Source organism: Grus americana, chromosome 9 (genome assembly GCF_028858705.1).
Source record: "Grus americana isolate bGruAme1 chromosome 9, bGruAme1.mat, whole genome shotgun sequence".
Lineage (NCBI taxonomy): Eukaryota > Metazoa > Chordata > Aves > Gruiformes > Gruidae > Grus > Grus americana.
The window spans coordinates 20,457,972-20,474,022 of record NC_072860.1 but is presented as its reverse complement, the minus strand read 5'-3'; the positions used below and the strand labels follow the sequence as shown (position 1 = coordinate 20,474,022).

The following is a 16,051-nucleotide window of genomic DNA, read 5'->3' as shown; positions in this document are numbered from 1 at the left end:
CTCCTATACTTGTGCTGCAAGATGAATAAGAAATCCATAGAACATTAGCTGAAAATTAAAACAGTAAATGAAGTAATACCTCAACAGCTGCCTTTGCTCTTTCAAATTCCTCCTCCAAGGAGTGATTTCTGGAGAGAAGAGGCCCTCCCCAACGCTGCTCCTTAGTTGATCGTGCCTAAAAAATAAAAGAATAAATCAGAAAGGGATGATATACTCTCTGCCACATTTCTGAGTTATTTCCTTAATTGCCTAGAGCCCCAAATGGCCTTTTTCTTGGGCAAAGCATGCATGTGTCCCTGCATGAATTCCTCTGAATTCTCTTACACTGTAGCAGAGATCATTCCTCATGGGAAGCAGAGTAATTTATCTTTTCCAGACTTTTCTTTTCACTCAAGACACGTGAAAGATAAAGAGATATCGAAGAAAAGACAATGCAAAAGTTGGGCTATAAAGGGAAGAGCTGACTATTTTGTGTAAGATTTTTACCTTAATTGTTCCTTCTCCTGTATTATGACTGTGGCAACACATTCCACTCACTATGCTCCAGGAGGAAAGCATCTCATTTCCCTGTACATTTTGTGTTTTTCTTTCAGGTTCTGTTTGGGGATCACATTGGAGAGCCAGGTTTGCTATGGATTTCACTGGAAGGACAAATCCTTTTTACGATCAGCAGCTCTCTCTTTTGTGCCTTACTATCAGTTGATCCCATTGGAAGTACATAACAAGTTTCTCCCTGTTCTTTTATTAAAAACATTTTTTTTTTTTTTTGCACAAAAGGCACAGTACAAAACCAAACAGTATTCAATGACGGCATAGAAAAGCACAAAGTGGCCTAATCTTGCTAAACAGAGATCCGACTGCTAATCCTTTCCCTTGTGTTTGTCAGAGGTTAAACTCATTAGCCATTTGCCTGACCATGGTCCCAATTGCATTAATTTACGTGATTATAGTTCTGATGACTGTACTTGTAATATTCAATTTCAATGAGCCACATTGCTAAAAGACTAATTTTGCTCACTTCAGACTCATTGGGCTGGATCTGCAAATGTTGGAATGTGCACTGCTGGGAGGAAACATCCAATACATTCCTAGGTGTTCATATAAGTAATTTGCAATGCATGGTCAAAAACATGTCTGCGTGTGTACACACACGGTTTTTTACCTAGAAAGATTACATTGGTTTGTCAATCTAGCCCTAAAGTTTCTGGTTTGTTCCTGAGTCTTCGGTCTCTCAGGTAGAGATTGATGATTGCAGTGTATATTGGGTTGATGATACACATACAGTTAGAGAAGAATGATACAGCACAATTTCTGTGAGAAGCACGTGGCAGGGGGACACTGTGTGCATTCTTCTGTGTTGGCTTCTGGACTTTGCTGCAAGGGAGAGGAAGCACAAAGGGCGAGGGAAGGTCTTCAATGAGGATCTATTGTTTCTGTTCTCACATCTACTACCTCTGGTCTATGTTGTTTGGAAAACATTTATTTTCTTTGGTGAGGCCAGGAAGACATTTCAGGTTGTCACTGAAAACATACCAAAACTGATCCTACACTAAACAGTTATTTTACCGATTAATAGAACTTAGGGAAGAAGAGATAACTGGTTTAAATCATGCTTTTGTCTATATATCACGTCGGTGTTTGTCACTCAACATCCGCAGGATGAAAGTGATGTTCTACAGAGAATAAATCAAGGTTGCCTGGAATATATGTCTTTGAGGAAGGTGCCTGGATTTAATTTAAAGTTATCAAGAGACCTTAATCTTATCTCTTTGTTTGCAAATGCATTTAATTGCCCTCCTTGTTTCTCTTATTAATTTTAATTTCTGTTTCCAACTATCGTTTCTTATTCTTTTTCCAGTAGTTTAAAGCACTTTTTAGTACCCCTTATTTTCTCGGAGGAAAGATACCGATGACTTTAATCAGGTTTTAATTGTCTTTTAAATGATATAAAGAGATTGAGATCTTAAATTCTCTCATTTTGAGGCATTTTATTCAGATTTCAACCTTTTTTCTGTCTCTCTTACTCTCTCTATTTTTTATAGCTTTATCTTTTTTGCAGCCATGGAGTCAACCAAAGTGAACCCTGTATTCCAGCACCTGTCTTGCTGTTTCTCTGTACAGAAATCAGGTGATCTCCTGTCTCCCACTAATTATGTCTGCTTCTACATGCTCTTCTTGCCACAGCACTGCACAGGGAGCACTCATGTTGACATCCTTGTACACTCTGAGCCATAGATTCTTTTCAAATTGCCTTCCAGCATAGTGTTGTAAGTAGAGCCTGCATTCTTGTTCTGAAATGTATGATTTTTCAAGTGCCTGTGTTGGAATGTGTACTTATACAGATGTCTTGGCCAACAGCTCATTTTTATTACTCTTTTATTTACATTTTTTTCATTCTGCTGTTGTATCATATGCAAATTTTATCAGGAATGGCTTGCATATTTATTTTCAGATCAATAATATTAAAGATCATGGTTTCTCTTTGGAATCAAAGAACCCCATGTGATTACAATTCCTAGTAAATAACTACTGTACTTGAGAACTTAAGTTAGCCAGTTTAATCTGTTTAGCAGTTGCTTTATTCACATTGTGTGGTGCTAATTTTAAAATCAGAATACAGTACATTAATTCAAACATCTTGCAGAATATCACACAACAACATTTATCAACCCAACCTGTACTCTGATCAAAGAATTAAATTCGGTTTTCTTGACACAAAACTCTGTCGACAGACATTAATTATGTTCCTAGCCTTTTCATTATTTACAAGTTGGGTCTTGCAGACTGTTTGATTACTTCCACTTTTTAATCTTTCATCTCCAGTGACTGCAGTTTCCTTAGGTCAAGGACAATACTGTAAATCATGATGTTCAGATTGAGTAGTAATGCAGTAGGGGAGAGTGAGCTTGTTGGGGCAGTAGAGAGGTGAGTGGGAAGAGGACAGAAGTCCCCTCCTCTGCCACATGTCAGTGTATACACATTGTCCCCACATAATCCCCACAGAAATATACCTTGTCCTCCATTAAATGCACACCTGCCTCAACCAGAGGGGAAAAAAAGAAGTAATTAACAAAACCCACATAAGCTGCATTTATGTATAGACAACGCAGAGTCACATTCTGAGTTGTGATACCCAGAAATAAAGACCCCACCGATAACAAACACGCTGCCTTTTGCTAGTGCAGGAGGAGAGGGGATGGGAATGGAGTGCCAGCACTAGACAGCTTCTCATCTCCAGCTGGTGATGGGGTGGGACTCTGCAGCTGCCTCCCTTAAGGGGAGCCCAAGGTGGGGTATGGGTCAGGGTGGAATGGGTATGTCTGAGGCATGGACGCTCTGTGTACACTGTGGTTTGATATGCTCACCACTCTACAGTGGAGGTGCTGTAGCTGATCACTGGCTGCTGTCTTCAGGGACAAAATCTTCCATTCCAATGTATTTGCACACACTTTCCTGCACTTGTAGTCTGCTTATGTGCTGTTGGACCTTAACTGTTGGTGAAAGGCTTAAATTATAGTCTTAACTTTTGAGCAGGTCTTCAAATGAGCTAAATCTGTCCCTTGCAAGTCTTCATTTCATTAGAATAGCTGGTACATCCAAGGAGAGCTAAGGCCTTTAGTCTTACTGTAGCTATCTGGGAGAAGTGGGGAATAAATTTTGCGATGTAAATATTGCTGCCCCAAACCACAGATTTCTAAGGTTTACAGGCTTTGCGCTATGTCTTTGTCCAAGAGTGCTGATGTATTAGAATTAGGTACAGTTTTTCAGCATGTCAGGGGTTTTGTGTATGCATTCTAAGTGAGCAATAAAGTATCTCAAATATCAAAATGCCCAAGGAGGCATTTAGACAGTTAAAACATGAGCAGACTTTATGCATATACAACTGAACATATTATTTCCCTCTGCAGTTTGTAATTATAAGGGAAAAAATAAACCTTAAAAAATCCCCAAAGACTGTAGGATATCTCAGTATTAATAAAAGCGTTACTAGGAACATTCCAGAATGGCAGATATAAAAGAAAGAACAAAGATACTTTGGGCCAATGCAGTTTAAAAGTTAATAATAGGTAACATATGATGCGAGTAGAATACTGAGAAGCTAGATGGGCACATCCAATGACAGCCACTGTGCTATTGCCCTTTCCAGCCTTCAGACACATTTCTTCTTTATTAATTCAAAGCTTGCCTTTGCGATTTTGTATTGGCATAAGTGCTGGTAAACACACGATTTTGTTAAGAAGATTGCATAATGTTAATGAAAATATGACCTAGTTACTTAGTATTTCACTTTGAGGAACTAAATCTAACATGTCAAAGATGAGTGATGAAGGTGATTGTCTGAGAAATTGCTGATGGAAAACTGCAGCGAGTTTGACAAGATGAAATCTTTAGGGCATGGCAGAATCTGTTGCATATGCAATGGTTACCCTTAAATGAGATAGATAGACAAGATCTATAGAGGACAAAGTATGGAAAACATATGCTTTGATAGAAGCTCTAACGTGATTTCTTTTACAAGCAGATTAAGAACTCAGTCAAGACAGATGAGCCCGTTCGTTGGGAACTGACAACTTTGACAGTCCGAGTATAAGCAGGATGAAATAGGCAGTGAATGAAAAGACTACATTTCTAAGTAAACTACCTATAATAAGAACACACTCTCACTTCAGGTCATTTCTCTGCACTACGAATTACCAGTTTAACATTTCATGACTTGAATGGATCACGAGTTTGAAAAAAAGCAGCTTATGATAAACCAAACCAAAACATGAAATATACCATATTTTTATAATAATTTTATACTCTGCTTCTTTTTTGAGTTGGCTGATTCAACTTCCCATTTTTTATTTTATTTTGAAATACCAGTCATTTTACAAAATAGTATGGAGCCTCAACTTACTGAATTTATACCAAATTTAAAATGTGGATTTTTGCTTCTGCAGTTGTTCTAGTGGAAGATAAGCAGGAAATAGACAATATAAAGTAGAGATGTTATATACTAAATTTGTAACTGCTTTTACAGGAAGCCACAGCACTTAAATTCTGTGACTGTCTACTTGATATACACACATCTCGGTTGAGGACAAACTTCCTGGCATTTGGATCTACTAGGCTGAGGGACAGCCTCCTGAAAAGGGGTTAGAGGTACTTCAAGATAAACTGGACAGCGATGTGAAAACACACTGTCCGTCTCAAGTGGATGACATTGTGCAATAGATCTTTTCCATTACCAAGAGGTATAAATCTATTGCACAGAAAGGAAAGATACCATGCATTACAACTAGTGTTAGGCTTCCCAAAGGGAAAAAAAAGATCCTGTTTGTAATGTAGAGATGGCAGAGAAGTAAAGGAGACATTTTTCCTAACCAAAACACAGGAATGGATCCCAATAACTGGGTTCTATTTCTGTTTTCTGTAAAAACTGGTGCATAATCTCAGGAAAGGCATTTGGCATTTTAGTGTCTCATTTTTCCATTTTCAAATGAGGCTATTATTTTCCATTAATTTCCAGATTTTCCATCTGACAGAAAGATTTTGAAGTCCAGGCCTAAAAATAGCTGTGGAAGAGGAGAAAATTATTTTCAACTACAAGTTAATCCACCAAACAACTCTCTTTTTCCCCTGCCAGTGGCATTGGCTGAACCTGAAATCTTTCCATTAAAAAATAAGAAGCAGGAAAGAAGGTGTAGAAGCAACCAGATCTATGTGAATGCATATATAAATGTATGTTTTTACATATATATGCATACATACATATCTAAAACCATACAACTCAAAGTAATCATTTCCACAAGGTCCTGTCCAATATACAACATGACAGTGGAATTGGGCACATCTACAAACCTTCGGCCCATAGCCCTCCATATTAGAATTCCTTTTCCAGCAGGAAAAAGTCCTTTGATCACACTGCTCTCCCACCTGTGGAGATAAACTACTAATGAACCTTGGTCTAATGATTCCTTCCTGTATTCCTTAGCCATTTCCCAGTTCTGGGGATTCCTGATTAACCAAGAGACCTTGAGAATAGATATATTACAGGGAGAGGGAACCATTAGAAATTTGAACTTGCCCTTTTATTGTTAATAAATCTACCAAATCCTCTTACCTGTGTTGCAGGTGCAAGTTCTAATTCTGACGTTGAATCAGAGTCCAAGGCACTCTTGACGTTAGTCAGCTCAGACTGTGATCTGTTTTCTGTGGACCTAGAAATAATGCGTTTATATACTCACCACTGCACACTAAGACATGCTGCCTTATGTCTTTCAGGTTCCTAAGCACATACTGATTAATTAGGTTATATCTTTTAACTGAATTGTTTAAATTCAGTTATCAAAAGTGCCTGGACCCTTCTCAGTGTTCCCACTCTTATGCTTTTCAGTCGCAGACAAAAGTTAATACAACAGAACACAGTCAGGCCTGATTCACCAGTAGAGCCCTGGCTATATATTGGCTTGAAGCTAGTATAATGGAATGAAGACTCTGCCTCTACCTCTGTGTTTCTATTTTATAGCCAGGCAAAATGAGGTTAGGCAATGACACAAGACCGTACCTGCAGTCAGTGTCTAAGAATCAACCACCACATTACAAGACTTCACTTTGGTGTATGTGCATTTTTGTGCCACAATATCCTAATATTCTTTCTTCCTAGAAAATGAAACTCTGGAGACCAAAATCAAGTTAACTGAGAAAAACTTGTGTAAAGCTCTAAGTTAGTGAAGCACACAGAAAAAGGGCAGGTTAAGATACAGGATAAGCATCATTTGGTAGGAAACTGCTTCTAGTGTATGAAAATGCTAATTATGGTCATGCATAATGTAGTGAATGAATGTTGCTTACATATCAAGGAGGCAGCAGAATTAATCTACATGAACTGTTCCCAAAGGCAAAGTCCAATTCTTCCCTCATTTACAACCTCTGCAATTTTAGTTGAACTGTGTGAAAGAGCTAGTACTTGGCTTGGACATTTATCTTGCCTCTTGCAGTTATACACAGAAATTCTGCCCTCTTGATAGCAAAACCAAAAGACACTGGATATCCAGTGACTGTCAAATCACTGCCAAGTATCCGTTTTTACTCATGTTACTCACATGCTTGCAGTTGGTTTTGGATCACTGCATGCCTCTAGAATTCTCACCATTTATTTAGTAATTGCACCTGCTACTTTTCACAACATTAAAAATTGCTGGCAAAATGTCATTTTATAGTGTACTTGCTTATGATACATTGTCCAAAATGTCTGCTTGAACACATTTAATGTAATCATAACAGCTTTAAAAATATGACTTGTCATCAAGTGAGCATTTCTGTGAATTAGGAGATCTGGACTGGAAATATTTTTGTAAGGAAAGCAAAAAGTTGTACCATAAAAGCTCTTTTGATGGAGCTCTAGATGATGATGATGCTCTCTCTGTAGAAGGGTGGACTTTGCTACTCCTGTCTCCGTGAAAATTGCAATCATCCCATTTCTCTATCTGTGTCTGAATATCAACTGAAAAATATGAAAAGAAAATATGACTCTGTTAAAGAAACTACTGCAGAAAATTTTATCTCCTCTGTTAAATGTAGGTTATAGAGATAATGGTACCACCAAAGTCTATATTTTAGTTAAGGTCCAGTATACAGAAATGTTGTGCACCCTTCTAGCTGATACTCTGTGAAAATATTTAGGAATGCACAACATTTTTCTAAATCTATTAGCATTCATGGTCAGAATATCAGTGGAAATCTCAACTTAAAATCAGTGATTTGTAGGTAAGTTATAGAATCATAGAATGGTTTGGGTTAGAAGGGACCTTAAAGCCCATCTAGTTCCAACCCCCTGCCATGGGCAGGAGCACCCTCTACTAGACCAGGTTGCCCAAAGCCCCATCCAACCTGGCCTTGAACATTGCTAGGGAGGGGGCTTCCACAAATTCTCTGGGCAACCTGTTCCAGTGCCTCACCACCCTCATCATACGGAATTTCTTCCTTATATCTAATCTAAATCTACCCTCCTTCAGTTTAAAGCCATTACCACTTGTCCTATCACTACACGCCCTTGTAAACAGTCCCTCTCCAGCTTTCTGTTAGATCTGTTGACAAAATTATATTAAGTATTTGATAGTTTTGGGTATTTTTAATTTCCTAATTGTAGTCAAATTGTAAAAATAAAACTTCCTTTAGTGACTACCATTTAAAAATGACTGTGTAGGCAACTGATATTATTCGGTCCTATGCTGGACTAGCTTTGTAAAAATCAAATGTTCAGCTCCTGTTTGAAGATAAAGTTCTCTAAAAGTATTTCTGTGGTGATGAATGGAAAAATTCGCTACCTTGGTATAAATTACATTTACCTTGCAAATTTCTCAGTTGCGGTGCAAGTAATTTAGTTTGGATGGAACTAAATTAAATTTACCTTTTCCAAAGCTCATCTATGGATCACGCTTGGCAGGATATTGAGTTGTGTTTGGGATTTTTTTTTTTCAATCTGTACAAATATAGCTCTTTTGTCAAGAATGGATTTTTTTCTTTTCTCCTTTATGCATAGATAAAGCAGTATTTACAAATATCATATGTATTTTGGACATGCGCAGTTCTGAAAAGGACATCCAGTATGGCCTGGCTCTGATTTGTGTCCTCTACCAATTTCTCATGATACCCCTAGAGATTTTTCTACCATTTTACTGACCCTGACTAAATTATTTTTGAAAGAATCCTTTCAAAACTTTATTTGCACATTTAGTGACAACTTAACAGGTATAATGGCAAAGGCAAGAGTGAAATGTGTTTACAGTGACAAAGTGTTTCAAGTATTTTTTAATGTGGAACAGAGGTTACACTCCCTGCTAAAATGCAGTGCAACAAAAATTCTGGTGTTGCTCGTTATTTTGTGATAGTAGCAAGGAGAAACTTGTGCTAAGTTAGCCTATGTAGCACTGATAAAATAGCTACACTCTTACCTAAATCTAGTGAAGACTTGTCTGAAACTCTGACAGTCTGGACTTTCTGCTCAGTATCCACACTGATAAGGTCAGAATTGTCTGTCTTCTTTCTGTGGGTTGAAGCTTTTAAGCCTTCACTTCTTGATGGATTCTCTGATTTCTTTGCTTTGTTTTGGGTTTGTAAGACAGGTTCACTAAGATCCAAGAGATCCAGACCTGGTGATAATACTTAGAGACAAAATGTTAGAATTCAATGTTGTTTTAATTCAAATAGCTCAATTTTTAAAATTTGTTTGAATTGGGAAAAAATTCCTAATCTATTTGCGTTTGACTAGAGCAGATGTATGTTTTCTGGCTAAAGATGATGACCAGCATATTCAAATATGGCTAGGGATTTCAGGTGCTTAACCAAATGCAGTTTAAAAAAACTTGATTTGCATAAAAGGGTTTTCCTCTGAAAACCATAAAGACATCTTAGGTGTAAAGCTGTTGCCTTACTCCACAGATTTTCTTAGGTTGCGAGGGTTCCCTGTACAATTGAGATTTTAGATAAGATTTGGTTTAATCTTATGATTTATCAAGTACTGGTAACAGCTGCTTTGGGTGCTACTGTTGTACCAGATGCTATTATGGAAAAAGCTGAAGAGTAGACAGCTTCTTGAGTGGAGTTCTTGGGTCATAAAGGAATAATGGTATGTTTAATAATGGTTTCTACTATTGTTGCAGTTTGTCTTTTGGGGCATAAATATTGAATATAATTATAAATTCTACTGCTATTTCTATTGAGGACTGTATCACTATAAAAGGCATGTTCAGTTTGAGGTCTTCATTTAAAAGTTGCTCAAAGAGTGACATTTAAAATTTTTTAGCACATAAAAGATCCTTTTATAAGCAGGTGGTTTTGACAGATCAATTTGTATTATCACTTGCAGTGCTTTATCTGTGTCCTGGGTAAATCACTGAATTTCATCAATCTTCATAGAATAAGAAATTTTAATTTTGTTATTAAACAAATCTAATTAACCCCCCCCGCCAAATCTGACAGATATTCAAGGCAGATATAGCATCTACAGATACTTACTTTATTTACAACAAACACCACTCTTTTAGACAACCTGAAATATTTCTATTCATCCCTATAATATCTTTAGCTATATATAAAAGGAAAAAATATTACTTACAATTTTTATTTAATTCAGTGTTCCAGTTTTTGTTATTAGAACTTGCATATTGCTTTAGACACATATTAATTAGATGTGAAGATAATCACCCAGCTGGAAATTATTCATTTTAATAACGTGCATGTATATAGATTTTAATTAAATGGCTTCTAACAAGCCAAGTCATTTTATGAGATAGCAATAGAACATAGTAGTGCTATGCTGATTTTATTGTATATCTCAGTTGATCTGCCCAACCGCTTTGATTACCTTTGCACAAATACGAAATAGGAGGAGGCCAATCTCTAAAAACACTTCCAAAGGACAATATACTTCAAATATAATACAATATAATTCAAAAGGCTTTCAGGATTCACTCTTACTTTTTCTTATTTGTTCTACTATCTCTTCACAACACAAAGGAGCTAAGAAATATATTAGATCCTTTCACCAATAAAGTGTCCGAACTCAGCCTGGATAAACTTCTCTTTTCTCTGACATCCCATCCAAGCTGTTATTAAAGAAAATCTTTCTAGAGTAAGGAATGGGTTTGGTTAAAGCCAGACTAAATGTGGCTTTCCCATAGGTTAAAATTTTGCAAAAACAGAGATTGAGAATTGCTCAAACTGATATGTACTTCCTGTTGAACTTAAACAAGTTCCCTTAAATTCAGCCCCAGAGATCTGCTAGAATACATGTGATTTGGATCACACCAGATTTGCCCTCAAATGTAATGAAGAAAGTTTTTTCTACTAATAGATCAGGCAATTGTAATTTAATACCAGCTTGCAATTTTGTGCAAATAGTAATAAATCAAGAAATCACTTGACAAAAATGTACTGTAATTAAGAGAAAACTAAAATTATTTCTCTCTAGTGAGGGATAGTAAAGAATTTTGTTTACCTGCAGTATTTGATGTTACAGGCCTCGCAACAGCTTCTGGTTTGGTTTCACAGAGAAAGTCATCAATGGAGGGGCTCAGAAGGGGTCTGCTTTCTTGTTGCTCATTCACCAGCTAGCAACAAAAAAACCCAGGGTCACAGCGTGTTGTGGGGATGCAGAATTTAAAGAAATAAAACATATTCTCACAATATCATGCACTTTATTTTGATTGTGAGAGAGTAAGATATTGCCATTAGGAGATGTACAAATAGCTCTGGGCTTAAAATTAAAGAAAAATTAGTCACTCTTTTGGGGCAAAATTGTATTCCAGTTTTACAAATTGCACAAAAATAAAGCAGAAGGGTGATTTTTCCATAGCAATTATTGCATACTATTGCCTGTAGGGTTAAAGTATACAAGGCCTGATGTAACTCCTTTCAAATCAATGGGGAAGTTGGCCTTCTCTATCACCAGGAGACCAAGCAGGGCCTTTTTAGGTTTGGTGGTTTGTTTTTTTTTTCACAAGTAACATGCCTCCCCGCAGAACTTCCACAATACCATTTCATCCAGCAAATATGCATTAGCCCATTAAACAATAACCTGCTGAGACAGAAAACACTTCTCTGCAATACAAAGACATATGAATGACAGTGGATGGAGCCTGGTGAATGTATGAACTTCCTGCATGAGTTTTCATTGTGTGAAGACTCATAATACAGCTTTTATTTATGAGCAGTTTTCCCTTTTTATTGTAATTGCATGAATGCATTTGGGTTCTGCTACCTAAAAGAAATGGCTATATTACAGGCTATTTCATGTATTAGGGACTAAAAAGACAAAACAGTAAAACAGTCTCATAAATAAAAGTCTCCTCTCTGCAATCTATCTCTGATTGGAGGATCAAGACCTAAGCTGAGCTGGATGAATGTCTGATGGTGTGGCCTGCATTTACGCTATCTTTAATAATGTGAAAACATGTTTTCCCTCTGTCTGTTGCTTTCATCTGGAGCTATTTCAGCTTTACTTTTATCCTCTCTGCTCTCCCTCTCTCCATTCTGTTCTCACTCTTTTTCCATTGTTGAATTTTCCAAATTTTCTCTCAGATATATTTTACCTTTTAAATTCAGGATGCTAGTATGGATTAAAACTGGCCAAAAATTTACTCATCCTCATTTTATATTTCTTAATTACTGGCATTTAGCTACTCCAGTAGCAGGATTGTCTCTGAAGTTACTACAGCAAAACAGCTTAAATTCACTGTTGTTCAGTACTTGATTTCTGTATTACAAAGTTTCAAGAAAATACCAGAGCTATTGAAATAAAAAGTCCATTATTTTGATGGATTTAAGCTGGTACCTAACGCTGTCTGACTGTATAATATGTGCACTTATTCATTTGCCCAGGACCTTACAGTTTTGCACTGAAATACCAATTTACATAAGTAACATGGAAGACAGGTGAGTGATTGCCTGCCCAACAGTGTGTAGCAGAATGTGCAGGTGTGGGTACTTAATTTAGAAATCTGGCAGTGATGTTGTCCCAAACTCTATTTCTGCATATGCTAAACCTAGACTGCAGATGCACTTTACAGGTGACTTAATCATGTGGGGTTTTAACTCTCCGAATTGATTGTCCAGGTTGCTGTCTCATTCAACGCACAGAATGTACTTGCTTAATTGGGTAAATCTCAACACTTGTTTGGAAATTGCATTTATACCAGCTGCACACCTTTGATTTCCATTAAAGTTGGCCCTACAGTACCCACATTATCTCCAGCCTATACTTTTACCTAATACTGATATTTAAGACTTAAGACGACCTTATTTTTCTGTTTATGATTTGCTGACAGTCCTTACTCATTTCTATTGGTGAAAAACTAAAGGTGGATGCCTAGTTAATTCTTGTCCAAATTACTTTTAATATTTTAAAAGTTTCTTTATGATCAAATACAGATACCAGCAAAAATTGCTTGAAAACATTTTTCTTTCTGCATTTACACATCCCATTCCAGGAAGAAGCATCAGTAACAGCTGCTGCACTTTTGCAACAAGTTACATATTCCAGTGAACGTAGCATCCAGCAGAAAGATTGTCAAAGCCTCTGGATCAGCTGGATCTTCAATGATCTATTCTGTGATATACTAACAGCAAAAAGAAAAGTCCTACACCATTTGGAGGAGGACAGGAGGGAAGAGAGAAGAGGTTCTGTAGGAATCACTGTAAATGTAGAAACTTCATAGAAAATATTCTGTTTCTGTATCTGTAAGAGTGTATCAATAGGGTACATTATTGCATAAGATCTGGATGCTTAACCAGTTTCCCTTTACGTTCCATGGAAATTTTCTTTAATAGGAAAGAATGGGAGAAGGAGGGAATGAAGAAGGATTATGAGAACCAAGACAGCCAAGATCACTCACTGGAGACAGTGAAGAATAGAAAAACTGAAGACCAGCTGGAAAGGCAATTTATTGCCCAAACCTGGTGCGAGGGTAAGAGGATAAACTCCAGGAATAGCAGCAGTAATGCTGAGAATCAGAATTGTGGAGGGGAAGGAGACTAGAATCAACAAAGGTCTGAATTTCTCTAGGGTTCAAGTGAAGTATCAAGTAGCAGATGTCTGGCAAATATTTTTTTATTTTCAAATCTGGTTATCGCATCCCTAGAAATTTCTTTATTATATTGTTTATATAAGGAAGACCTGCTCAGCAACAGGCCTTCAGTAGTCTGATACCAGCAGTGTATTGTTCAAAGTCCCTTGATAAAATTCCACTATCAAACTGAAAGAAGATTGGTAGTAATATCCACTTCATCAATTTTGCCAGCAAACATCAAAATTTAATTTTTACTATGTTGTGTCTTATTTCTGCTGCATTTGCGGCATTTTTGTTTAAATAGAAAACGAATAGGTTCCTCTTCTCTGACTCTCTTACTTTGTGAACATATACACAAAATTCATCAGAGATGGGCCACCCAAATGATCAGAGGAATAATGAAACATATTTTACAGGGAGACTAAAAGAGTTTGACTTGCTTAGGCTAACAGAATGAAGATTGAGTAGGAATATAATTATTCTTTATGTATACATAGAGAGTGGTTAGATGACATTGGAGGAGGAAAGTTATTTCAGCTATTGAGAAAGGCTGGCACGAAAACAAAGAAATCTAAACTGGCCATGAATAGATCTGGCCTGGGAATTAAAAGAATCTTTCTAACTATCACAGCAGTGAAGATTATGAACAGTGTTTTTTTAGGGTAGGGGGACAAAAGGCCTAACTATTTAAAATGGCTTTTGACAAGTTTTCTGCTTGTCTCTTTATGGTATGATTTCTTTTGAGAAGTGGCCTGTGGCCCAGAGTCCTACGTCCTATGCTCCCGTGACTAAGTACTGGAAGCTGTAGGAGTGTCTTATTAAAAGGAATAGAACATATTAGAAAAAAACATTTTTGTTGTGAAGCAGCCATTTCATGACAAATCAAACCTTAATGTTAAAGAGTGCCATGAGCTGATATTTTTGCTGTAAGTAAGCAGGCGGTGGGGGGGTAGGTTTCTGACATTACTGTGTATGCAATGCCACTTGGTAAGTCCTCGGTCTCACACTTTGAATTTCATTTTACTGCCTCATATATTGTACCAAATTTATCCCTAGTTTAACTCTGCTCAAGTTATTAGAGTTATATCAGGCATGAATTTGGAGTAGTGCTATAAAACATTCATGAGATGAAAACTATTATCTATATTAAAGTAATAATTTATGGTTCTCAAGCACCTTTCAGGGTGAGTATCACAGAATGCTTTAAAACATTCATGAATCAAGCCTGGCACCACCGCAGAGCTAAGAAGTATTATCTCTACGTTGCAGATGAGAGAAGCAAAGCGAAATTAAGAAAGCTGCCCAACATCACCCAGCACTGGAGGAAACGGCGCTGGGAGCGGGAGCCAGGCGGCTGGTGCCACGCAGTATTTATTGCCTGCAATATTTGTACACACTCCAAGCGATATAGACTCAGCTTCTGAAACTGTTGATTTCTGAGTACTATTTTGCCAGTGAGTGCCATAAATTCTCATAATGTCTCTAAGAACTTAATTCTTCTTTATAAAATTTATTTTAATTAAAGAAAAAACCCACATGCTCCTTTAACGGAAGGATATCTAAAACCTGTGGAGGCTGATACTCCCTATTACTAATACATCTGAAGAGACTCATCCATAGTATAAAATACTCTTAAAGTCAAATGAATTTTCTGTGACAGTCTTCCACTGTCAGGCAGCACCACAGAAGAAGGTGCTTTTTCTCACCCCAGTACTGCTATTGGACTTTTTTGTTCCAAAAAAAGCATATCTGTGGATTTTTTTGGTGCTTTGGAAGAGGCACTGGGAGAGTCATAAGTGTCACCTAATGGCTGATGTCAGCCCCACAGCTTAAAGATACTCAAATCAAGGATTATTTAGCAGAGCTCTGAGACAAGGCACAGAAGCTGGGTCACGCAGTAGCAGTTCCTGTGCTGGAGGCCATGTCTGCCATATTTCCCCTCAGCACCCTGGGCTACAGGACTGCCCAGCCTGTGCTGAGGGGAATCACCTTGTCTTCATTTTCTGTGCCCTAAACACCCACCCCACCCCAGCTGTCTGCACTTACTCAGCTGATGTAGTTTATTACCTGCAGCTGCCTTTACTGCTAAATATTCCTTTCCTCAGTGCTCTGGTTTGGCCAGTGGTCCCTATGTTACCCCTAGAGCTGCTGTGTGAAAAGAAGGAAGAGGTGCAGGCAACTCATGGTGGTTCTCTCTCTGGGTGTTCCCTAGGCCTGACGGGTAGGTGGGACCCTAATGAATTGTGCTGGAGCAACTGGTTTGGGGTCAAAAAAAAAAAATGAAACCCCAGGTGGGTCTGGGTGTTCTGGGGCAGGAGGGGAGATGTTGTGGTGGAAGAGGTGCAGCACTGGCCCCCTGAGAGGGATTTCTTCCCTCTAGCTAATACCCAGCCTGGTCTCAGCTTCCCTCAGTCACCCATCCAGCAGTCGCCCCTAGATCCCCCAGGCCTTACCTTCTCCCCATGCCCCCACAGGAGTGCACTGCCTGGTAAAACACC

General features: G+C 37.8%; 1 protein-coding gene across 5 annotated transcripts in view; it reads right to left on the bottom strand.

Annotated features, from left to right (window-relative positions):
- The window catches only part of PEX5L (peroxisomal biogenesis factor 5 like), a 116,498-nt gene that overhangs the window by 18,851 nt on the left and 81,596 nt on the right, over positions 1–16,051 (bottom strand). For 2 of the 5 annotated variants that reach the window (XM_054835925.1, XM_054835928.1), the window contains 5 exons: positions 10,985–11,096; positions 8,940–9,149; positions 7,363–7,489; positions 6,107–6,203; positions 80–175 (listed from right to left, as the gene is read on the bottom strand). In XM_054835925.1, coding sequence (XP_054691900.1) covers positions 80–175; positions 6,107–6,203; positions 7,363–7,489; positions 8,940–9,149; positions 10,985–11,096 — 642 coding nt within the window. The remainder of the gene's footprint in view (positions 1–79; positions 176–6,106; positions 6,204–7,362; positions 7,490–8,939; positions 9,150–10,984; positions 11,097–16,051) is intronic. The other 3 variants (XM_054835929.1, XM_054835930.1, XM_054835926.1) reach the window with 2 other exon arrangements.